Here is a 25,196-nt window from a genome sequence, read left to right as displayed (position 1 = left end):
CCATTTGTCCCTATGGGGTCTTAAAATGCTCAGAGTTTTAGTTTATTGCATAAGTGAACCCGGCTAACCAGCAAGTCAGTGCCTTGATCTGTTACCGAATATTTAGCAAACAACTGAGCTGGCTTGGCCCCGGATCTGATTCCTTTGCTTTGTTTTCTGGTTGAGGAAAAAGATACCATCACCTCCTACAGGAAAGCACTGGCCTTTTACCAATAAGAAATTGTCATTTCAGTTGAGCATTTGTGGCAACAGATATTACCCAGTGGGAATCTGGGAGGGGGGAAAAAAGAAAGTTTTTGAGTTGCCCAGACTCAAATAAATGGGTTGTAGTGTCTTCAGAATTGAATTGGACTTGAAACCAGACATGATCCCCTTTGGAAGCTGGGCTAAGAGAAAGAAGGGATGTGTGAAGAAAAGAGTTACAACAGCTGCACATTTTACTCAGCTAAAGATACTCTTGTTTTCAGCCATTCCTTCTACTGTCCTTGCATCAATGTCTAAAAGGGGGCAAACACAATTAGTGAATTGACAATAGCCTTCTGTTTGTCCTTCAATTAAGTAAGCTAATTCTTTCACTTAAGAGTATGATTATCTGTCATTAGTATCTAGTAGTAAATGAAAAACTATTTAGATGTCAAAAGTCTTTTGTGAATTTCTCAAGTCTTTTGCTTTAGCTCAGCCAACAACAGGTGGTACCAGATCTAGTCAAGTCATACAGATGTACACAAACCTAAATAGCCTTTACAACTGAAGGGCAAACAGAAGGCTAATATAAAAATTGCCTTTTTTTCCCCTTACTTAAAAATGTATTTAATATGAGGCCTTCTTTCTCTTTGTTGTCACTCTGAAAGCACAGTATAGTAGGTATGAGTTGGAGGCAGCGGAGGAACAGGAATGTACAGGGACATGAGTGGCATCCAGAGCCTCCTCTCATCAACTCCCACAAGGTACCTGATTGTTGTGATATCCAGATTGAAAGTAGAGTAGCAAATTGTGCTTATTGACAATCACTCAACTAAGTTCTTATCTATACCAACTGGCATCAATTAACAAAGAGTGTGTGCTGATTTTTAGGGTTATATTGCTACTGTTGGGAGAAAGAGGCACATAATTTATATGATCCCTTTGGTGCAATGGAAAGAATATTGATTTGGAGTCAGTAAGGTTCTATCACTTACTAGCTGCATGTCTTTGGGTAAGCTATTTCTACTCCATGAACCTCAATCTAATAATTTGTAAAATGCAGAATATTAAGACTAATGCAACTTAAATCACAAGCATGTTGTATTATTGTTGTTCAGTTGTTTCAGTCATGTCCAACTCTTTGTGACCCTATTTGGGGTTTTCTTGGCAAAGATACTGGAGTAGTTTGCTATTTCCTTCTCCAGCTCATTTTGCAGATGAAGATACTGAGGCAGACAGAGTTTAGTGACTTGTGCAGGGTCACACAGCTAGTGAGTGTCTGAGGCTGGATTTGAACTCAGGAAGGTGAATCTTCTTGACTTCAGGCCTAGTGCTCTATCCACCGTACAACCTAGCCACCCACCTTGCAGGAATAGGAGTGCACAAAGCTTGGGCTGGGGATGCTAGGGTATACACACCCTGGAGTGTGCTACCATACACTCCCATAACTCTTGCAGGCCTATGCTTATAGGATTGTTGTGTGGAAATCAATATGTAAGCTGTAAAGTTGTATAGGTAGCACCCACTTTGGTTAATACTTTCCTGCCATCTCTAGATCTATGAAACTATGATCCACCACTTTCCAATTATACTCAAATGTTGGGTCACAAGAGGGGTAACAACTATTCTTGCTCAGGGCTTTAGGGGTAACCCTGAGGTAGTATTCTTCTAACGGGTAATTTCTGAGACCCCACTGTTCTTCCTATCAATAATCAGCCAGTGGCCTCAGTTAGCTTTTAGAAAAGGTAAGGAGAAACAGCAAGGACAAAACTTCCCCCCACCTAATTAAACCCTTGAGTTCAATTTCCCACAGATACACATTAAAGAAGAGAGTGGGCTCAAACTTGGAGTACAATGGTAGTTTGGCATACATATAGAAAACATAGGTGGCAAAGGGGTAAGTCGTAATTCGGGTGGCGAAAGTCCTTTCTTCCTTTTTAGAGTCCTCACGAAGTTCTCCATAGGTATAAATCTCTGCAAGTCTCTAAGCTTCCATGTCATTCTTGAGTCTACAGCTGGCACTTCTCTCCACTGTGAAGGGTTACATTCCCTGAAGATTTTACTATCATTGGATGATTGTCTTTCTTTATTCACCTATATTGGGTATATCTTTGTGCTGCTGATGAAGGCATTATACTACCACCAGCCTCTACTGCTTCCGTGTATTCTGCTACCATCAGTGTAGATGCAGACCTCTAGACCTTTCAAAATTCACAAGGTTTCTTCCTGGACAATTCTATCTTGGGATACTCATTTGCCTAAGATCAGGAAAGAACAAACACAAAGTGAGAGAGGTGACACTGTCCTCAAGGATGCATGGTATCTGGGTGGGGATACAGGGAAGCCACTCCTTTCCCCACCCAGTTCTGTCCAAAGCTCAAAGCAGTCTTCGCTTTTCCACAGCCAGAAGGAAGAGGGAGAAAGGAGATACAGCTCATCTCTTTTGTATGGTCGCTAAGGTCTTTATCCACAGCCACCTAGAGAATTCTTCATTTCCCTTTGCAAACCCCTGAGTCATCAATTCTTCTTGTTCAGCTGCCAATTTAGAAGACTCTTCGTCATCAAACAGTATAAGGTCCTAAGTCACATATGGCCAGAAATAGGATCTCTGTGTTCCACATGGTTGAGTGGAACCAGAAAGGGAATATCTCTGCACATGCTTTGTATTTTCCTTTGGGAAAGGCAAATCTGAGCATACCTCCATGCCTGTTACAAATAGACAAATAAGCTACTACTGTTGTAAGGACCTGTGGCTCCCAGGTTAACATTTGGAACTCTAAGAGAATAGTAGAAAATAATATACAATCAGATATTAGAATATGTGGTTCATAATTTTTGTGCCATTGGAGTTCACTAGAGATTTTGCTCCTCAGTATTGTTTACAACATTCAGAAATCACCATTCTGTTTTATATCCTTTTCCCCTCAACTTCTGCCCCATCTTCAAGGGGTAAGGGTGGTGGAGGTGGGCATAATTCCAAGCTTTTCCATTGGTTTCTCTATTGCCTGCTGTGAAGAACCCTGTCATACCCCCATTCTCTTGTCAGAGTGGCTTCTTGGCAAAGCCAGGCCTTGAGCTCTGTTCACCAGCTGTGTGCTCTATGCAGCCTTTCTGAGATCAGCTTAGTAGCCCTGGGCTTAACTCCTGCCCCCAAGCAGGTGGATTATCTCTCCCACTTGTTGGGGTGATGGATGGTGGATGTAGAGGATTTATTGGAAAGCGGCTGACCAGCAAAGATCTATGGCCTATTTTTGTTGCAAAGTGAAGGGTTGTATTTTAACTCAATGGGTACATTTTTGAGGGGGGTGGAGAATGGAAGAGAATCAGTTCCTTCAAAGAATGGACCACTTTGTTAAGTCACATTCCTTCCAGGTTTAATTTATATGCCTCTTTCAAAGGGCATGGTGGGGGTAGTACTCCAAGGTATTCCAAGGTATAGAATGAAAAGTTTTTCTGCTTAGTTTTTCATTACTGGAATACAGTAAGACAAGCAAGAAACTGTTTGGTCTGATCATAGGAGTTTGGAATGGGAGGAACAGCAGTTTCACCCTCCAAATTTCTTTTTTGTCAGACCCCCATTTCGTTCTGTTACTTTAGTGGGCCCTGGTTGATTTTAAAAAGGGCAGCTTCCCCAAGAGGAAAAAAAAATATGATGGCTGATTTCCAATTCTCACCATGTGAGTCTGGAATATTTCTCTACACAGCTTTCTAGTAGGAAGAATGCCTTAGTAGAACTCACCCAACCCCCATTAACCCCAGTGCTCTGGAGGTGTCTTTGCTCCAGGTCATTGCTGGTATTTTTCCATTGAGCTCTTTCTCTTATGTTTTATTTTGGGGAAGAGGTGACTATGTGTTCTTGAAGACTATGGCAATGGGGTAGAACATCTGGTTGTTCCTACCAAATGGGAAAGTCTTCAAGAAGAAACAAACCAACTGACCGTGTCTCATTTGAAGACAAGCCTAGCTAAAGTAGGATTTTAATTCAGTTCAATTCAAATTCAGTTCAAATCAAATATCTAGAATGTGCATGGCATTGAGCCTACAAAGACCAAACAAAACATTTTCTATCTCAAGTTGCTTACCACCAGGTGATTCCCCCCTCCCCCCCAACCCAACCAGTGGAGAGAATACCAGGTCTGGAGTCAGGAAGACTTGAATTCAAATCCAATCTCAAATTCTTACTAGCTATATGATCCTAGATAAGTCACATTATTTCTGTTTGTATCAGTTTTTCTGCCTATCCCTATATAAGGGATAATAATAGCACCTTACCTCCAAGGACTGTTGTGAGGATCAAGTGAAATAATAATTATATACTGACACTGATGTCCTCTGAACAGTAGCAGAAAATATAAATTTTAATTATATATTCTCTTGGCATGTTTGTTGTTGATACATATACATTAACCTCTCACTCACCAATTATATTATTAAGGACAAAGACTTGGACAGTGTGAAGACCTTACCCTTCTTTGTCTCTTGCAATGAGTACATGGAGCTCAGCATGTATTAGGCACTCAGCAAGTATTTATACTTCTTTAAAGTATTTGTATCTATATATTTATATAAAGAAACCATAAATTTCTTGAAGTCAGTCACTATCCTGTAGAGGCAATTACTGGCCTGCCTCTGGAACTTAACTTTGCATCTGGAGACCTGGGTTCTTGGCCCAGATAAGTAACCAACAGTGTGGCCTTAAATGAGTCACTTCCTTTCTGTGTACTTCTTTATTGCAAATCTACAAAATTAGGAGATTAGACTAGGTATCTTTAAGATACTTTCCAGCTTTAACATTTTATAATCCATCATTCTGTGATCTAGATTTAACAGTCTATCTTCTGTGTTTTAACATTCTGTATACTATAGTCCCTTCTGGCTATAATATTCTGTGTTCTGATGGTCTCTTTTAGCTTTGACATTCTGTTTAATGATTCATATTTCAACATTCTGTGTGCTAAAGTTCCCTTCCACCTCTGACATTCTACGGTCTATTCTGTTAAGGCCCCTTCCAGTCCTAATATGCTTATGGTTCCCCTCCTGCTTTTCTGCTCTTGAGCAGCCAAGCTCAGCTCTTTTTTCCAGAGTTCTTTTGCAAGGCTTGAAATTGCTTGGAGCCACCTTTCAAGAGCCTAATCTCTCTGGTAACCAGTTCCAAATTTCTTTTTGCATGTCTGTATACATGGCTGTCTCCCCAGCTGCTGAGATGCCTCCTTCTCAGTCTTGTTTTGTTTATCTTAGTAACTACCCTACTTTAATCCCACTGAAAGATTGGTTAGTTGGAATCCACTCGGTCTTCCTCTGGAGTCTTTGATCCAGTGCACATAAGCATTTGCTGACAGCCAGACAGAGAAGGTGGAGCCCCCATCCTGGGCCCGCAGGGGCCCAGAGAATAATGAATGAATACTGTGTTTATTTGTATTTCTAATTGGAGAGTATGTTGCCAGATCTGCTGCATGTTGCTACAGGCTGTGGGCATGAAGCAGCAATTCCTTCTTCTCTAACCTGGGTCTAAGAGCCCCAGGCCACTGATGGGAGATTCATAGACTCTAAAGGATGAGAAGGGGCTTTTGGCCCCAAACATTATTTTGAACTGCCTGTGCCATAGGCGGGAGGGTTGAAAGGAAGGGTGTCCTTGGCAAGCCTATGCTTTACCTACAAAGCACCCAGGATTTCTGACAGGTTGAGTGAGTCTGCCTTACCTAGGATGGCCCAGATGGGTGGAATAGGCTTGTTTCCTGTAGGGAAATGTTTTCTGGAAAGTCCCCACTGGTACAAATGTTTGACAGATGTTCAGTTAGATATGACACATCTCCAGGGCTCCTCGGAGTTGTTGTTGTTGTTGGTTTTTCCACTTTACAACATTTGATGACCCCTCCTATCCTTGGACTGGGGAACCACAGGAATGTGGGTTGGGAATAGCATGACTAGGATCAAGAGGATTCCCTGCCTTTCTCCATAGGGACAATGGGCAATAGAATCGTAGGATTTATTATGGGAAGGACTCATCAAGGTCATCTAGTCTGTTAGAGAGATTTGATGGTTGATCAGAAGGGATCAACTACCTAGAGGAAGGATAAAAAGAAGTAAGAAAGGGAAAAAACCTTTATTAAGTGCCTTACTATGTGCCAGGCACCATGCTAAGTCCTTTACATTAGTATCACCATTTTATAGTTAAGAAAATTGAGGCAGAGAGTGGTTAAGTGACTTGCCAAGGGATATAGGGTTGCTAGTAAGTGTCTGAGGCCAGATTTGAACTCAGGTCTTTCTGATTCCAGGCCTGGCACTCTACCCACTGTGCCACCTAGAATGAACCATAGAGATCATCAGTTTGTACCTCTTTTTCTTTCTTTCTCTGTTTATTTAGAGATGAGGAAGCTGATACCCAGAAAGGGAAAGACATTTGCAGAAGGTCGCCTAGTTATAGCAGAGTTGATACTACAACCCAATTCTCCCAAATGCCCAGCCCAATGTTCTTTCTGTTAGGCCAGGCTTCTTTACTACTCACCAGCCTTGTTTGTCACTTTATATTTCAACTCTCTGGCCCTTGGCATTTTTAGTTTTAAAATGAAGGGACTGAATTAAGTGGTCACAGCAGCCTCTTCCAACTCTAGACCATCTGTCCTCTTCATTCATTGCAGGATTATTTGAGGTAACCTTGACAAGGCAAAGATTTTTCTTGTGACTTACCCAAATTGGCCTTCTTGGGGCACCCTGTATGAGACATACAACCATCTCACACCTCTATGATGTTATTAAGGTCTATACCTAGACTTCACTCTTTCCTTCTGAATCTTGGAATTCCTAAATCTCTTCAAGGTTGATTTCAGGTGTTACTTCTTGATTTTAGTGGCTGTTTAATTGCCTCCCACCATGTACATAAAAAAGTAAATGTAAAGTATGTTCAGAGCCAAAAAAAAAAAACCCACACAAAAAAACCTCAAACTCTTCCTTTGAGTAGCTTATATTTTACTGGAGGAACAAAACATGTGCCCAGAAAAGTAAATACAAAACATATGTAAAGTAAACACATGTACTTTTCAGAGTTCATAGTAAATCTTCCCTTTAGAGTGCAAACTCCTCTAAGACAAGAATTTGTTTGTTTGTTTGCTTTTTGTATCCATAATGCCTTGTAGATGCTCAATTATTGTTGAATGAGTGAATGAATGAACAAATGAGCTAGGTAGGAGAAACCCAAGATACACAGGAAGGGTCTTGGTGAAGGCTTGGCAGCTTTCTGAATCTTATAGGAGAAGCTGTGTGGTATTATAGGAGGTGGAAAGTACTAGATTTGCCATCAAAGGACCTGAATTCAAATTCTGACTCTGCCACTTACTACCTGACTCTGGGCAAATCACTTAACTGCTCAGAGCCTCAGTTTCCCCATCTGCAAAATGACAGAGTTGAACTTAATGATCTCTAATGTCTCAACTTATGATGTTAGGACAAAGTCCTACCAGAAAAGCTAGGATCCCAAATTGGAGTATCTTGGATGCTTTTTGAAATAGTTGCTTCCAAAATCTTCTGAAGATCTCTTTGAAAATACATCAAGTAGTCCACAGTAGAAAGAGACAGCATGGTATCATTCGTGAATTTGGAGTCAAAAGATCCGAGTTCTAGTCTTGGATCTGCTGCTTTTTACTTCTGTTACTTTGGACAAGTAACTTATTGTCTTTGAACCTCAGTTTTTTTCTTTTGTTAAGATAGAGAAGAAGAGGGGAAGGGAGAAGAAGAGGGAAAGACAGAGGGAGAGAGAAAGCTTGATTGGATCATCTTTCAGGTTTCAGCCCTTTCTAAATCCCAGGATCCTATGACTGCAGCCCATTCTACAAATTTGTACCACTAGTCCCAAGGAGCAAGAGGTCAGAGAGTGACAACTGCTTTGTCATTGCTTATGGGGAGGAATGAAAAGACAACCTAATAAACCTGTGACTTACTGGTGCTAGCATCATCTGCTACAGACAGAAGACCTGCATTCTTATCCTGAGCATGTGTTTTAAAAGAGGCTCGATAATAAAGATCTCTTGAGTCATCTATGACATATAAGCCTTTAAGTTCATCAAGTATTTATTAAGTTCCTATTATGTAGCCAGGATTGAGGGTGATAGAGAAGATGCAGAATGCAGTTCCCTGACTCAGTAGGGCTAGATGACTTCTGAGGGCTCTTCCAAATCTGGTTTTTTTTTTTTTTGGTTGATTGGAAGGATCACAAGAGTTCTAAGGAAAGAAAGACTAATGAGATTAATTTACGAAAATTATAGAAACCTCATGTGGGAAGTGATCTAGAGTCACCTAGTCCAACCCCCATGTAAATCATGAATGTCATCTACAGCTTTCCTGACAAGCAGCCATCTAGTCTTCTCATGATGGAGAGTTGCTAATATGCTTCTTCAGGGATGGAGCATCTAGGAAAGGCTTCATGGATGAGATGGAACTTGAGCTTGGTCTAGAAGCAGGGGTAATAATAACAACAACAATAAGTATAATAATAATAATAATAATTATTATCATTATCATATTTCACATTAATATATCACTTTAAAGTTTGCAAGGCCTATGTGGGCAGGAGTGCAAAAGAGCATTTCTGCTTGAGGGCAGCATGACTGAAGGTGCCAATGCAGGCATGAACAAAGATCTGCCATTTTGTTTCACCTCTCCAAACCCTACCCAAGATAGTAATCCCAGGTCAGCAGTGTGTGGTATAATAGATGTAGAACCAGAGGGGTCTCAGAGGTTACCTGGTCCAGCTTCTTCATTTTGCAGAAACTGAGACCCAAGGATGTTAAGTGACTTGCCCAAAGTTACATGAATAGCAAGCACCAGAGGTAGGATTTGGACCCAAGTTCTCTGATTCCAGAGCAAGTGCTTTGGGCCCCATGTTGCAGAGTTTCATCCTTCTATAGATCATAAACAGATGGATGGAGGCAGGTTGGCCTCTGGCCTGTAGAATCTGATACCTAATTAGCCTGAGATTTATGTACTGTGTTGTTTTAATTCTCCCTTCCCTATTTCTCTATCTTTCCCCCTCTTCCCCTCAACCCAACCCTTTTTCTTTCCTTCCTCCTCACCAGAAACAACAGAGCTAGGCAACAAGAAGGAGCTTAAATCCATGCCATTCATCACCTACCTCTCAGGCCTCTTGACAGCTCAAATGCTCTCAGACGACCAGCTGATCTCAGGAGTAGAGATCCGCTGCGAGGAGAAAGGCCGCTGCCCGTCCACCTGCCACCTGTGCCGGCGACCTGGCAAGGAACAGCTAAGCCCCACACCTGTGCTACTGGAGATCAACCGAGTAGTTCCTCTCTACACCCTGATCCAGGATAATGGCACCAAGGAGGTGAGTGCACCCAAGACCTAGAAATTCACAGTCACATTCTGGGTTTCCCTACCCCCATCTTTACACAGACAGGTATGTGTACACACACACACACACACACACACACACATACACACACGTTACCATTTGGACCTGTTACATATATTCCTCTGCATTTTTATTCCTTAGCTCTTGCCCCAAGACAAAGTTAGCTTCTACTTAGGAACCCACCACAACATCAATTATTGATCTTTCTTGCTACACCTCTTCCCATAAGAGTTGTAATTCTTTTTTGTCTCCTTGTTTTTATCTTTCTCTCCCTCTCTCTTCATCTCTTCTCCTGATATTATCTCCTTCTCATTCTCACTCTACTCCCTTACTCCTCATTTCCTCTCTTTCCCCTCTACCTATGTTTCAGGGCTGTGATCTAATAATAATAATAATCCTTGGACCTAGATAGGTAACTGACTTCTTACCTTCATGTAAGTCAGACCCGCACAACTTGTAAACTACTTTGGGTACAGATAGGTTAGGCTAGAGACAGACTGACAATGGTTGTTTGCTGCAGGTCACGTGACAAACAGGACAGTGGGCAGTGGTTACCCAACATTTTCTGGAGCCACCTGAAATCCTTTGGTTGGTGCAAGTGGCCCAGGGGCAGTGTGTTGTGCAGGCCTGATATTAGTGATATCTACAAGGCTTGGCTGGTCACAGTGTCCCCACGTCACCTTTTGCAGTTCTCTGCTCATTATAAGGCAGAGTGGTAGTATAATGTAGTGGTGTCAAACTCAAGTAAAATAGGGGACACTAAATCATACATAAGGATCCCTGTGGGCTGATGTTGACTTAAAAAACACATATTAACATTATCTATGTTCTATTGTATTTTTATTTATTGTATAAAATATTTCCCAATTTCATTTTTATCTGGTTAGGGCCCACACTTGGGATTGTTGCTGACTTCGACCCAGGTAACATGTTTGACATCTCATCATAATGTCAAGAACTCTTGAATTTAAAGTCAGAAGATGTAGCCTCTAGCTCTGGCTATGTTATTAACTTTCTGTGTAGCCTCAGACAAATCACATCTCACTTTCTTCCTCTGCAAAATGAGGGGATCAGACTAGATGTACTCTTTTCCAGCTTTAATATCTAATGACTGTCCATCATTTGATGTTCTTAGTCTTTTCCAGTTCTAACATTTATGATTCATAGATTCTTCCTGCCCCTCCCATTTCTGTGTCTCCTACCAGCCATCATCCTCCTCCTTTCCCTCCAGCCCCTTGACTAACATTCTTTTCTTTGTTCAGAAGAAAAAACTCATATCCTTGGCAGGTTAGGCCAGGTCTTTCCTGGACTCAGGGGCTATTGTTCTGGTTGAAGTCAATAGGACTTTTACTGCATGGCCTCTGTATGAAAATTTATGTGCGAAAAGGTTCACATGTTAAAAAAAAATATCTCTAGGTTTCTGGTAAGTTTTGAGACCAGTGTGACAGTCATCACCTTGGGAATTTAACTGGCCACTGGGTGTCACTGTTACCCTTACAGGTGTACTTGGGAGTTTCAGTCCTTTGAATACAGTTAGGCCTTCAAGGGCAAATTTTGGAAATCACCCTGCAGGGTTGCCTCCTCTTGGTCCATTATCCCCCTACCTCCTTTCCTCTCCTTTCAGTAAATCCTCTAAGAACCTGTGTAGATTTATTTCTCAGTTTTTCTAATTCCTCCACTTCTCCCCCCTCCCATTTTTCCCTGAACCAAAAATGACAGACCTTTTTAGAGTCACTTATTAGTGCTGAGCCTGCAATTGATTAGGCATTTAGAATGAGCCAGCCTGTGGTGGTTGTGGGTGGGACAGGGCCAGCTCCATGTCTGGAAACAATCCCAGCCAATGGAAATATGACCACCAAGTGAGAGGGGCTAAGCCATAGGGAGACAGCCCCAAGAGCAATCAGAACACTGTGATTCTCACTTTCTCCAACCCCACTCCCCCAAACCCTGCTCTTTCTTTCTATCTTCCCTTCCTTTCCCTTCCCTTGTGTGACCTTTGTATTTCTAGACTTCCCTTCTCCTATCCATCTGATCTTTGAGTTTGTGTCTTTCCTTAGAAGAAAGCAAAACAGGGATGCCATAGACATGGGCTAGTAGAGCCAGAAAGGACCTGAGAAATAGTATCCTCATAGTAATGTAGGATTTGGAGCTGGAAAGACTTTAAAAATGTTCGGTGGGAAGGACACTGGCTTTGCAAATAGAGGACAGGACTCTAATCCTGCCTCTGACTTTTACTTTCTGCGTGGCCTTGAACACCAGTCACTTAACCTTCCTAGGCTCTAGCTTCTTCCTCCAAATAAAGGGGACTAGATGGACTCTTGAACTTCCTTCCATTAGAGATCTGTGATATCCATGATCCTTTGGTTCAGTCATTAAACGCTTCATTTTCCAGATAAGGACACCGAGGCCTAGAGAGATTAAGTCACTTGCCTGTGTCTAAACTATAAGAATAGAAGCTAGAGCCCCAGATCTCCTGACACCCATTTCTAATGCCATTCTTAACCTCTGTACCATGATTCATTTTGCTTCTATAAAGGGCTGGATTTTAGAATTGGGTCTAATGGTGCTAAGAGTTAAATATAAGCCACATGGTTTGAGGAAAGCAAGGATGCTTGCCTGGATCAAAAATATACGCCAGTGATATTTGAAATTTTAATCTTTGCTATTGCCTCAGAGTCACAGAATGCTTAGAGTTGGAAGGAAGAAAAAGGTCATCAAGTCCAGATCTTCACACACTTCCCCCAGGCCCAGATAGCAGGAATGATTCAACCATGGTCATGCATGCCCACACAGGTGTTAAATAGTAGAGCCAGGTTAAGAACCCAAGTCTTCTGACTTCAGATCTCTTTCCACTGAATCTTGGGTGCTAAACATAGTGGAAAGTCCATAGAGCAGATTGTAGGGAGTGCCGTACTGTGACCTATTTCACCATTCTGCTGAAAGCTGCCCAAATTTATCTTCTGTTGTTAAAATTATGATGTATCTAAAGTTTGTCTGCAGAATACTTGCCATTCCATGCTTTAATCCCTTTCTGTCAGTCAATAAGTGTTTATAACTATGTGCCTGGCACTGTGCTAAGTGCTGGGCATGCAAAGAAAAGCAAAAGAGAGCCCCTGCACTCAAGGAGCTTACAGTCTAATAAGGGAGACAATATGTAAACAACTATGTAGGTACATGATACATTCAGGATAAATTGGAGATAATCAACAGAAGAACACCACTATCGTTAAAGGGAATTGGGAAAGACTTCCTGTAAAAGGTGGGATTTTAGTTGTGACTTGAAGGAAGCCAGGAGGTAGAGGAGGAGAGAGGGAAATTCCAGGAATGAGGGGCAGTTAGTGAAAATGCCTGCTCTTCCATGCCTCTTCCCTTTCTAGGTATCTTTAGCATTGTGACCTTAAATGTGTCACTTTATGGACCTTGTTTTTTTCCAACTATAAAATGAGTATGTTAGGCTTCATTTCTTTGATTCTCTCCATCTCTGGCATTTTATGTTAGGAGGTCCTTTTTAGCATTAACATTCCATGATTCTAAATTTCTGTGACTCCTGCTGCCTATCTATGTATTGTAATGAAATGGACATGACAAACTCATTGATGGTGATTGCCTTTCCCAAGGAGATTTGTATTGCATTTTCAGTGGGGAATCAAGGAGAGGGCAATGATTAACTCAAAATGTCTTCCTAATGGTGGCATTTCAAGCATCAATTTCAGGGAAAGGGGGAAGTTTGGAGGAAGGAGCCCTTCCCAGCAGCCTTAAAGAAGACCACTGGGAACTGCCTGTTCCATGGCCAGCACTGGAGGTAATAATAATGTAGTGAAATGAATCATGGATTTTGAGTTAGAGGATTTGGGTTCAAATTCCATTTTGACACTGTGAGATCTTGGACAAGTCACTCTTGGACCTCAGTTTACTGATATGTAAAATTAGGGACAAGGTCCTAATTGTTATATTAGATGGTCTCTGAGGTCCTTTCCAGATCTAAATCTCTGAGCCTTTGTGTGACCTGGAACAAGTCCCTTCCCAATTCTGCATTTCATTTTTTTTTCTTTTCTAAAAGGAAGGAATTGGTAGGCTAGATGATTTCTAAGATAAGTTCTAGCTTGAAATTCTATCATCTTCCCAATCCTGGTAGTTCCCTTCTGTTGCATGAGGTCAAAGACCCTCAGTTATACTGCTTTCAGACTACCTTAAATTGTACTTGCCCTCCCCCCACATATAAAAAAATCAAATAAACAAATAAGTGCTCTTTTTTCCCTTCTTATCCTTATAATGTGCATCAAAGGCATGACTTCAGAATTTCAGAACTGGAAATGACCTAGAGATCCTCTAAGCTAAACCTCTTATTTTATGAATTTTATGAAGGAAAAAAAAAGAAGCTCTTCCAAAGGGGACATGACTTACTCACGGTCTCTGGAGCTGATGTGTATGGCTGAGGCATTACCTATCTATGCCTCTAGATCCTTGCCTCCAGCCCCTGAGAAGAACCCAGACATACTCTGGAATCACTGTGATGGGCGTTGGATATGGGCTGCTTTGCACTAGACAGTCTATCCCAGTGAACACATGGGAAAAGATTATTCCTTTAGCCACAGCTGGAAGAGAGCCCTTAATTATACTTTCCGCTGTGGTTCTGAAAAAAAAAACCAGCAAAACAAAAATCTTTATAATGGAGAATTTGATTAATGCACGCAACCTCCTCCCTCCACCTGCTAAATGGCCCTCACACACCCTAAAGCTGCAGAGCTTGGCTCAGCAAGAATTTGTACTTTATGTAGGAGAGACTGTACTAAGATAGTTGAAGGGTGGAAGAGAAAGTGATAGAACACTTTCATTAAGGTTCTTCCCCAAACCCTCAACCCTATAAGTTTTGTTGTTATTGGTGTCCTCCTGCCCTCTCTCCCCCAAAGGTGTTGAAAGAAGCCTTTGGGACCACAGAAATTGGAAACACCTTGCAGCTTAGAGAAATAATTCTATCTTCTCTATATATATTCTCTCCAGACATTACCCCACTTTTGCATCATGGCCGTAGCTTTAACAAGGGAAAACAGAAATCTTGACTCGAAGGCCTGAAGCTAGGCTGTTAACAGCCTCTCTGTATCAGGCAGCACTAGCTCTAGAAGCCCTACTTTGGAAAAAAGTCAGTCCTAGATGCTAGGGGAAAAATAAGGGAAGATAGTAATAGGGTCCCTACTTGCAGGAAACTCTCAAAGGATTTTCTTTTACAATAGAAAGAATAGGAATATCAATGAATGGGAAGCATTCTGTCATTTATACCTGTTTATTGAAGGCCTACTATGTAGAGAGCATTGTTTTTGGTGTTAAGGGAAATACAAAATTTAGATATGACAAGATTCCTGTCCCTACAGGGGTACAATCTCCTATTGTTTTTGTCCTTCCAGAACTCCTAATGAAGTACCACATAGAATGATATAGAAATAAGTAGATAGGAGTTAACATGGAGATCGCTGAGGACTACTGTGGTCAGGAAAGCTTTGATGATCTCCTGAGAAAGGTTGGTTTTTGAGTAGGGCCCAGAAAGATAGATAGAATTTGGTTAGGCCTGGAAGGGAGAAAGCATTTAATTGTTGGAAATGAGAATACAACAGATGGCAGACAGGGAAGAAATCGGTGTGGCTAAAGTGAAAGGTTCATGTTGGAGAAAGCAGGAAGAGATGAGATTAGAAAACTAATATGGTGCCAGATTGTAAATGGCCTTAGGGCTCAAAGACTCAGTTTTTGACTGAGATGCTATGATACAGAATTCTCACACCCAACCCTTCAGTTTCCTTTTGCTCAAGGCTTCAGACATTTCATAGGACAATCCAGCACATCTTCCTTAAAAGATACAACACTGAATATTAGAGCTATAATTGGGGTAACCCAATAAAGATAGAGAAAACACATGGACTTTATCATAAGCAATGATACTTGTAAGGAGAGAGTGTTTAGGTAGTGCATTTATTTATAGAGAAGGAAGAGTAATTACTATACTTAGAGTAAGGCAAGACATAGGTCTGTTGACTTTTGGAAGATTTGACTCTTAGCAGACAAAGGACCAGATCAGACTTACTAATCAGTTTAGACAACTACAATTCAGAACTCCTAAGCTCAAGTGATCCATCAGCCTTGGCCCCCATAGTAACAGTTACTAAGGGCACTCACCACCACACTCAGCTCCAGATATTTCAGTAACTACATATGTAACCTTTCTTAGGTCATGTTTCCTCTTTAGGCTTCAGTTTTCTCACCTGTCCACCTAAAATGTTCCTTTCAGCTCTAAAGTTCTATTATTTTCTTGGTGTAAATCAATTTAAGGTATTACTCTTCTAGGAACATTTTTTTTTTTAAATTTTAAAAGAGGGCCTCCTAGAAAGGAACTCAAAATAATGGAGTTCTAATGGTAGAATTTCAGGCATTGTGTCTCCCAGGTGAGGAGTTATTTTAGGGCAGGGAGTCTTTAATGTGTCTATCACATCATACCAAACAGCTTGCTCTGCCTACATATATGCCCAGTACTGGTACAAGGGTCTAATGAGTGAGTTTGGGAGTTACCCTTCATGGTGGTGGTCTCAGAGACTAGAAATGTGCCCTTAATTTCCCGTTAAAAAGACATTATTTCTCTGTCATTTCTCTGTCATTTTCAAATTGCTCTAACAGTGTTTGCTTTTGAATGCCCTGGCAACAGCTATATTTGATCTTAGCCAAATGGCCAAGATGCATGGTGTCATATAAAGAACACTGTAGTTGAAGTCGGAAGAGTCATAGCTTTGCCTATATTAGCTGAGTGGCCCAAGAAAATCATATCCCCTCTCTAGGTCTCAATTTCCTTATCTTTAAAGTAATGCCATTGAACTAGATAGTCTCTAAAATCCCTTCTAACTTCAAATTCTTTGAAGCTTTGCCTTGGTTTGCTCATCTGCAAAGAGGTATAATAGTACACTATAGACCTCACAGTGTTATTGGTAAGAAACTGCCTTGTAAACCTTAAAGTGCTATATAATTGTTACATTGTTATTATTATTGTTGTTATTATTCTTTAGCATCAGGAGTCAGAGAAGACCATCTGTAAGATTGGTGACAATCACAAAACTTTCAGAAATGTGGAGAAAGGCTAGAGGAAAATCAACCTATGACCATGATAAAGTCCCAAGGGAAAGAGATAAAAAGGTGTAGTGTCCATCAATGAACACAGGGCTTGGCATATGCCCTGCCTTAGAATAAATATTTGTTCTAGACTTAACAAAAAAGGCAGAAGTATGACTAAAGGTTGGAAGTTCCAGAGATTCAGGTTGTAGAAGTTCAGCCTAAGAAAGAACTTTATAATAATTGGAGCTGCCCAACAACAGAATAAACTGCCTCTTGAAAGAGTGAGCTTCCCTTCACCAGAAGTATTCAAGCTTAGGCTGGCTGGCCACCTGTCATTGAGAGGATTCCTGAACTGGGTGGGATGTTGGGCTGTGTGCCATGGTAGGTCTTTTTCACCTATGAGATTCCCTGATTCTGATGATCATACCTCCCCTCGGACTTAGATAGGCACAGCCTTTCCTCAGTTCCCTTGTGTACTTGGAAAGCCTCTCCCCACTCAGACACTTGATAAATGACAGTTTGGTCATCTGGAGAAATACTTATATAGGTAGGAGGTGGAGAGCCAGAGGGGGGTGTCCCATCATGTCCCCTGTGGGAAGATTTGATTCAAAGATCTGTTGTTTGTGTTTAACAAGACAAATGGACACCCAGTTTGATGTTTAGGAGACCTCTGGGAAGTTATTTCATTTTAAACTTGAGTAACTCTAATTCCTCCATTAATCTTTCTTGGCGCCTGCCCCTGCCACAGAGCTTGTCCTTTTTAAACTATAGAATTCTTATCCCAGCCCCCACCAAGCACAGCATTAACACATGGGCAGTGATTCAGGTCAGGGAGGGATAGTTTGCATTGACTTTCTTTAGTGCTTTATAATTTTCTTCTTCTTGTTGTTGTTTTTCTCCTATCCTTACAGCACTCTTGTTTGACTTATTGGTAGGTGTCCTGGCCTCTGTTTTTCATTTGACGAAATCAAGGCCCATAAAAATTTCGTGCCCCATGTCACACTGATATTAGAATTCAGATCCCCTGGCTCCCACTCCATTTTTTTTTCTGGGGACTCTCTACTAGAAATCAGAAAGAATTGGATTTAAATTCTGATGCCAACATTTTCTAGATTTGTGATTATGGTTATATCTTAGTTTACTCTTCTGTAAAATGGACATAATAATTTTCTTATGTGGCTTACAGAATTGCTAGAAAAACCCTTTGTAAGTACTAAATCACTATATAAATGAGAATTGTAACTGTTACATCCTTAAAGAGTTAGGCATGTGCACTATGCTTTTCTAACTTCCCTGTTAAAGATCTTTAGTTAAATTAATTAATTTAATTAAAGCTCTGTTAATTCAGGAACTTATTTAAGCTGTCCTGGAACTTGTTTATAATTGCAGTCTATTGATTTATGTTGTACATAGGATTCAGAGCTAGAAGGGATGGCAAAGACCATGTAGCCTGACCTAGGGCTGTAGCAGAGCCAAGATTTAGACCTAAGTAAGATGATTCCAAAGTTTTCTAATTCTCCATATTAATATACAAATTTGTCTACTTTTGTTGTTCCCCAGGCTACCCCTCTGAAGCTTCAATGGTCCCCCTGAGTTCTTGTGTCTGAGCTTTGATAAACAAACTCATGCTCACACTTCCCAGGTATATCACCATCTCCCAGACTTAAGAGCCTTTTACTGGAGTATGACCAAAATTATCACAGAGTTTCTGTGATAAGTTCCTGAAAAAAGGCTTTCAACTGGATCAGTTTTCTTCAAGATACCCTTAGCAGTCAATACATCTTGAATTCAACTGGATAAATATTCTGGTTGAGTGAAATAGAGCAGTCAATTATAAAGTATGATTTACCTGAACCCTCCCCCTCCCCCCAGGGATTGCCTTGGTCCCTTTTTCCTCCTGGAGATGACTCCACCCCCATCAATCTGAATCTCAGCCTGAAGAGATCATTTGGTCTCTCATCAAGCAAATAATCAATGCATAGTCATCTTTGGGGTACCCACATTATGCCAAGAACTTCCTGGTAATACAAAGATAAAATTGAACTATCCCTGCCATTAGGTGCTTATATTTTATTGGTGAAGACAATGTGCATACAAGTAAGTACATTAAGAATCTATATGAAATAATACAGAGTAACTTGGTTAAGAGGGACACAAGTGGGTAGATCAGGAAAAGCTTCATGGAGAAGGTGATGTTTGAATTGAATCTTGAAGGAAATAAAGGCCTGTAAGAGATTCAGGTGAGCACAAAGTGCATTTCAGGTGTGGAGGACAGCCATTCACAAAGGCACAGAGATGGGAAATGGAATCTTATGTGTGAGGAACAATAAGGTCAGCTTGGCAGGATGATAGAATGCTAAAAGAAAAGTATTGTGTAATAAAACTGCAAATGTAAGAAGTTTTAAATGCCAAACAGAGAAGTTTCTGTTTTATCCTGGAGACTATAGGGAGTCATTGGAGTTTATAGAGTAATAGGTTGTTAGACCTGCCTGCACTTTAGAAAAATCACTTTGGCAGTTAAGTGAAAGATAGATTAGAATAGGGAAAGACATGAGGCTGAGAGACCAATTAGGCCTGAATTAAGGTATGGGCTGTGTGAGTAGGCAGAAAGGATCAGATGCAAGAGATGTTGTGGAGGTAAAAATGTCAAGATTTGGAAACAATGGATATGTGTTATGAGGGAGAGTGGGAAATCGAAAATAATGCCAAAGTTGTGAACTTGGAAGAATGAAAGGGTGGTAGTGCCCTACACAGAAGCGGGGAACTTTTGAAGAGGGGCGGGTTTGGGGGAAGAAAATGAATTTTGTTCTAGATAAGTTGAGTTTGAGTTTGTTAATAGAATATCCAGTTTGAAATATCTAACTGGCAGATAGTGATGTAGGACTAGATCTCAGGGGACATATGAGGGCTGAATACATCAAGCCTATAATAGAGATGATAGTTCAAACCCTTTGGAGTTGATGAGATAATCAAGAGAGAGCACAAAAAGAAAAAAAAGACCCAGAACAGAGCCTTTGAGCATACCCACAGTTAAGAGCTGGGATATGGGTGATAAATCAGAAAAGAAGATCGAGAAGGAATAAGCAGAGACTTTTTTTGCACTGCTTACTCATGTTACCAGCCAATTACTTGAGTTTTAAACTCTTTGTTAGGGTAAAAGTCTGCTTCCAATGTGGACAATGTACTGTCCCAAGCTTTGGGGGTTTGTACAGCTGTTTTCAGAGATACTTCTAGGGATCTGAAAATTTTCAGTCCTTCCAAAGTGCTATGATAAAGGGCGAAGTGTTTTCTCTCCACCGCCACAACAAGCTCCACCACACCAGTGTTCCTCCTAGCTCCAGGACCGCCCTTCAGAACTGTGACCCAGATCCAAGCACTAATAAAGCAAGAGATTCCTGCCTCAGCACTGGCAAAGAGAACTCTGCAATCCCCCTCTGGTCAGCCACTTGATTCCCCCTCAGTCTGTGGGCCAGAAGCTCAGGAAACAGCCGTGGCCCCGGGCCATGCTTGAGACTTGTGACTGAGACCTAGCTCCTCTCTCACCGCAGTCACAGACTTTTCCCACTGACCTTCCAAGTTGTCTTTGGTGTTCATAGGTTGAGAAGTCTGGAAACTGTCACAGCTGCCTGCGATTAAATCCTCTGAGGCCTGCTCCAGGGTCGCTGCGGCCTGCGCGCCCATGCCGAACTAGGCTCCTCTCCCCACCCGGCACGATATACCTTGCTGATCAACCATCCAGGCTGTCTTTGGCTGGAAATTTGTTTCACTCTGTTTTTTTGTGGGTTCTGCTGCTTTAGAATTTGTTTAGAGCCATTTTTTATAGGTATTTGGAGGGGTTTGGGGGGAGAATTCAAGCAAGTCACTGCTTTCCCTCCTCCATCTTGGCTCCGCCCCCTGCAGCTCAGCCTCTGCTTCCTTTCTAATCTTGGTTGCATTGGCTTTGTTTGTGCAAAAACTTTTCAATTTTATGTAATCAAAATCATCCATTTTGCATTTCATAACGTTCTCTATCTCTTGTTTGGTCATAAATTCTTCCCTTCTCCATAGTTCTGACAAGTAAACTATTCCTTGCTCTCCTAGTTTACTTATAGTATCAGCCTTTATATCTAAATCATGTACCCATTTTGATTTTATCTTGGTGTAGGGTATAAGATGTTGGTCTGTGCCTAGTTTCTGCCATACTATTTTCCTAGCAGTTTTATTAAATAGTGAGTTCTTATCCCAGAAGCTAGAGTCTTTAGATTTATCAAACAGTAGATTACTGTAGTCATTGATTATTGTGTCTTGCATGCCTAACCTATTTCACTGATCTTCCACTCTATTTCTTAGCTAGTACCAAGTAGTTTGATGATTGCTGCTTTATAATACAATTTAAGATCTGGTATAGCTAGGCCACCTTCCAAGGGATCATTTCTTAAGGGTCTAGTAGGGTCTAGTAAGGGGTTCTTAAGAAGGGAAGAGACAGGCTTATTTATAGGTGGGGGAAGGATCTTTCAGCTAGGGAGAGACTGAATAATAGGTAGAGAAGATGATAGCAGGGGCAATATTCTGGAGAAGATGCAAGGGAATGGGATCAAGGATACAAATAGTGGGATTGACCTTGATAAAGAGAAGGGCAGCTTCTTTATCAGAGACTGGAGGAGGTTAAGGGCTTTTGAAATTAAAAAAAAAGTGAGAAGAAGGAACTGAGGGTGAATGGCTCTGGTGTTCTTAGTAAAGTATGAGGAAGGTAGGGGGAGGTGAGATATGGAAGGCTTATGGAGTGGAAAGAAAGTTTGGAAAAGGCACTATGGGAAGGGCAATAGAGAATCAATTAGGGAAGAATAAGAGGATTGCCTTACGTGTTGAGGTCCTGACTCAGATTAGATAATAAATTTGGAATATAATCAAGTTGATTTCATGAATTCTTCCATCTTGCTCAGTAGCACATGAGGAGGATAGGGGAGCAGAGATGGTAAAATTAATCCAGAGTTTGGGTTAGACAGGATGTGAATGGCAATATGATAAGGAAACCAAAGAACTTGAGAGTAGAGAACAGTGGGGAGTTGAAGCAGCTAAATATGGGATCAACGTTGGGAAGAGAAGAATGTGATAAAAGAAGAGGGATGGAGGCCTGAGAAAATATTAAGGGATATAGGTTACTGTGAGAAGGAAAAATAGGTTCAGGAGAGGTAAAATATAGGGAGAGGTAGAAAAGCAGAAGGTTAGAATTAGATCAGTGTGTGTTAGAATCAGAATTTCACAGTTTTTGGACAAGCACCTGGAATACTCGTGGAAGATGGTGAGATCAAGAGTGTGGCCATCCCTGTGTCTGCCTGTGTCTTGGCAGAAGAGCAGACCATGGGATTGGAGAAGAGTAAAGAACTGGATGGTTAGGATTTTTGAGGGAACAAGAACCCACATGTTGCTCCAAAGGAAGCCCCTTCATCCTCAGGATCATTTCAGTTGCCTATCTCCTCTCTTCTCACAGAGCAGGAGAGGTAAAGGCAGGAGGGAGGGGCTTTTGTCCTTAGGCCTCTTACTTTTAGCTCTGAAGATACTGGCCTCTTTCATCTGAAGAGTACATATCATGGGAGTGAATCCTATTGCTCAGCACTACAGTTTTCTGTGAAGATAGTTGTAGCAATGGTTACGTGGGATACACCAGAACAGAATAATTTGTCAGATGAGGCAGTTAGACTAGAAAAAGGGGTGGGGAACCTTCAGCCTTGAGGCCACATGTGACCCTCTAGGTCCTCAAGTATGGCCCTTTGACTGAATCCAAGTATCACAGAATAAATTCTTTTATTAAGGGGATTTGTTCTGTGAAGTTTGGATTCAGTCAGAGGGCCACACTTGAGAACCTAGAGGGCCACACATAGCCTCGAGGTCACAGGTTCCCTACCCCTGGACTAGAGGACCTCTGTCGTCTCTTGTATTCCTGGTATTCTATGATTCTGTGAGCTGAAAGGATCAGCTCTTTCCAGTCTGAGCTCTATCTCTTGAAAGCTGCTCCTTGAAAAGGCAGCCTGGTGTAGAAGAGAAAGTGATGGACCTGGAATCAGAGGATCTGGGTTCAAATCTTCGTTCTGCCACTTATTATGGCCTTAAGCAAATCGATGAATTACTCTGGACCTCAATTTTCTTGTCTGTGAAACTGGGGAGAGGAGAGAGTGGATTAGTTGACCTCTAGTATCTTTTCTAACTCTGAATCTATGGTCTTTTCCTGTGTAAGCAAAAGGCTTTGAGTCAGTCATCCTTGACAAAAGATTACAGATCCTAAAGGGAGTTAATAGTAAATACAACTCTACTGTTTCTTTTTTTTTCTTTTTTCTTTCTCCTCAAAGGAGAAAAAACAATGTTCCAGATGTGCCCAGCTGCTCACCATATGAGATTGAAATTGACATGAGTCTCTCTTTGGTCACACAGCTGGTCAGTTCACTCAGTCACATTCTCTGGGTAGCAGACTGACATCATTCCAGTCTACCCAGCCATCAGTCACTTCATGGAATGAAATAAAATGTGGTTTTTCTTGCACATTTTCCTTCCTTTTTTTTTTTTTACCATGTCCTCAAGTTTTTCAGTCTTATTTATATGTGGTCAGAAAGCTTACTGGACATGGAGATGGGAAATGTGGGTTGGAGCCCTAACACTTACTAGCTTTGTGACCTTGAGCAAACTGCTTAATGTTTCTGACGCCCAGAAAAGTATTAATACTTTGAGGTTTGCAAAGGTCATTCCTCACAACAACCCTATCAGTTGAGTAGTGTAGACAGGAAGATATCTGTATTTCCCACCTGATAGGGCTGTTGTGAGGAGAGTCTTTTGCTAATCTTAAATTGCTATAGAAGCATGAGCTATTATCATTCCCCTCCCTTCCTCCACTCAGAGCCCATACTCGGTGGAAAAAAGAAGAAATTTTAGAGCACATTGTACTTGGAAAGCATTCTGTACTATGAAAAAGTGCTTCCATGTGTACTATAATGTCTTTCTAAAGTCTTACAAAGCTGTCGTGAGGAACTTTGATACCTGGATGCTTTGAGGAACTCATGAAGTCATGGCTATTTCCTTCACCAGTGAAAATTTCTACCCATCTCTACTTTGTTCCCCTTATGGAATTCTTGTCCATATCCTTCCTTAAGTCCATCATTGAGGGTCTCTTCAATGCAGGGCCTCTCCCTCTCCCTTTCTCTTTCCCTCTCCATCTTCCTCTTGGGAGATCCCAGTTTGGGATCATTGAAAGAGCTTCACAATTTCTCAAATACAATCTAGACTCCTTTCCTCCTAGAGGCAGCTGGTGACAAAGTGTTCAGAGTGCTGGGCCTAAAATAAGGAAGACCAGAGGTGGCCTGACAGTTACTAGTTGTATAACCCTGGGCAAGCCAAACAACTTTTGTCTGCCTTATTTTTCTTAACTGCCAAATGGGTACCATAATAGCACCTCCCTCCCAAGATTGTTGTGAGGATCAAATGACAGGATACTTGCAAAGCACTTAGCAGAGTGCTTGCTGCATAGTAGATAATTAATAAATGCTTATTCCTTTCACCTTCTTCTTCCTCCTATTAAATTCTGGGCCATACTCATTGTCTATCCACACTGCCCCATCCAAAACATATGTACAAGCACCTTAACTTGGTATCATTTCCATTTTACAAAGAAGGGAAACCTAGGCACAGAGGGGTTTACATGACTTGTCCAAGATTGCACAGTTAATTAACAGCAATGCTAAGAATATAACATAGGTAACTTATCTCTCAGCCTTTTGTTCTTTTTTTTTTCAGCCAAAGACAAGGTTTATTAGAACATCTATCATACTGGGCAGACTCTTAAGGGGTCTGAACATGGGTAAGCAGTGGCTAGTTTATAAGATTCTGAGCCCCCTTTGTTCTTTCCAGTAAGCCACCATAGGATCATCATTATTCTGCAAATAGTAGGCATTCAATAAATTCTTGCTGAGGGATTGAATGTTTAAAAAATTCCAAGTTTCTCATACTGTAAATCTCAACATAATTCATAATATAGCATTGGTCTCCATAAAAACTGAGATTTTTTTTGTTTTTGTTTGGGGTGGGGGAATGACTCCTTCCAACTGTGAGCCAACTGAGCTCTGGTCTTTTCCTGGATATGGTCTACAGATGAACATTTCTTGAATAGTCTTAAGGAATATATGCTTAACAAGTATCACTTTGACTTCTTAAATTGAGAAAAAAGGCATCTTGGAAGTCTTCAGAATAGTGTATACAGGAAGTAGCAAAGAAACAATCAGAAGTCAGGCAGTCCTTGAATATCCACCTGCCATTGCAGAATGATTCCCTGTTTGTTGTTTCCATCATAGAGATATATCTCAAGCTGTTTATGTCCCATTTCCATGGAATTTGACAACAATATTAATAGTTAAAAGAAAGTTGTAAGTAAATTCATGAGTGATAGATCCAATGATGGATTGCAAGTGAGAAGTTTATGGTATCATAGATTTGGAGCTGGAAGGAACTTTAAAGGTCATCAAAGCCAACCTTTTCATTTTATAGATGAAAAAAAAAATTGAACCTCAGAGAAGTTGTGACTTAACCATAGTCACACAGT

General features: G+C 41.0%; 1 protein-coding gene across 2 annotated transcripts in view; it reads left to right on the top strand.

Moving 5' to 3' along the window:
• Window positions 1-25,196, top strand: part of LOC114047046 (astrotactin-2) — a 1,078,351-nt gene that overhangs the window by 764,882 nt on the left and 288,273 nt on the right. For both annotated transcript variants that reach the window (XM_027867720.1, XM_027867721.1), the window contains one exon: window positions 9,252-9,517. In XM_027867720.1, the coding sequence (XP_027723521.1) occupies window positions 9,252-9,517 (266 nt within the window). The remainder of the gene's footprint in view (window positions 1-9,251; window positions 9,518-25,196) is intronic.

This window comes from Vombatus ursinus, unplaced genomic scaffold, assembly GCF_900497805.2.
Source record: "Vombatus ursinus unplaced genomic scaffold, bare-nosed wombat genome assembly UNPS02014786.1, whole genome shotgun sequence".
Classification (NCBI taxonomy): domain Eukaryota; kingdom Metazoa; phylum Chordata; class Mammalia; order Diprotodontia; family Vombatidae; genus Vombatus; species Vombatus ursinus.
This window is presented reverse-complemented; position numbering and strand designations above follow the sequence as displayed.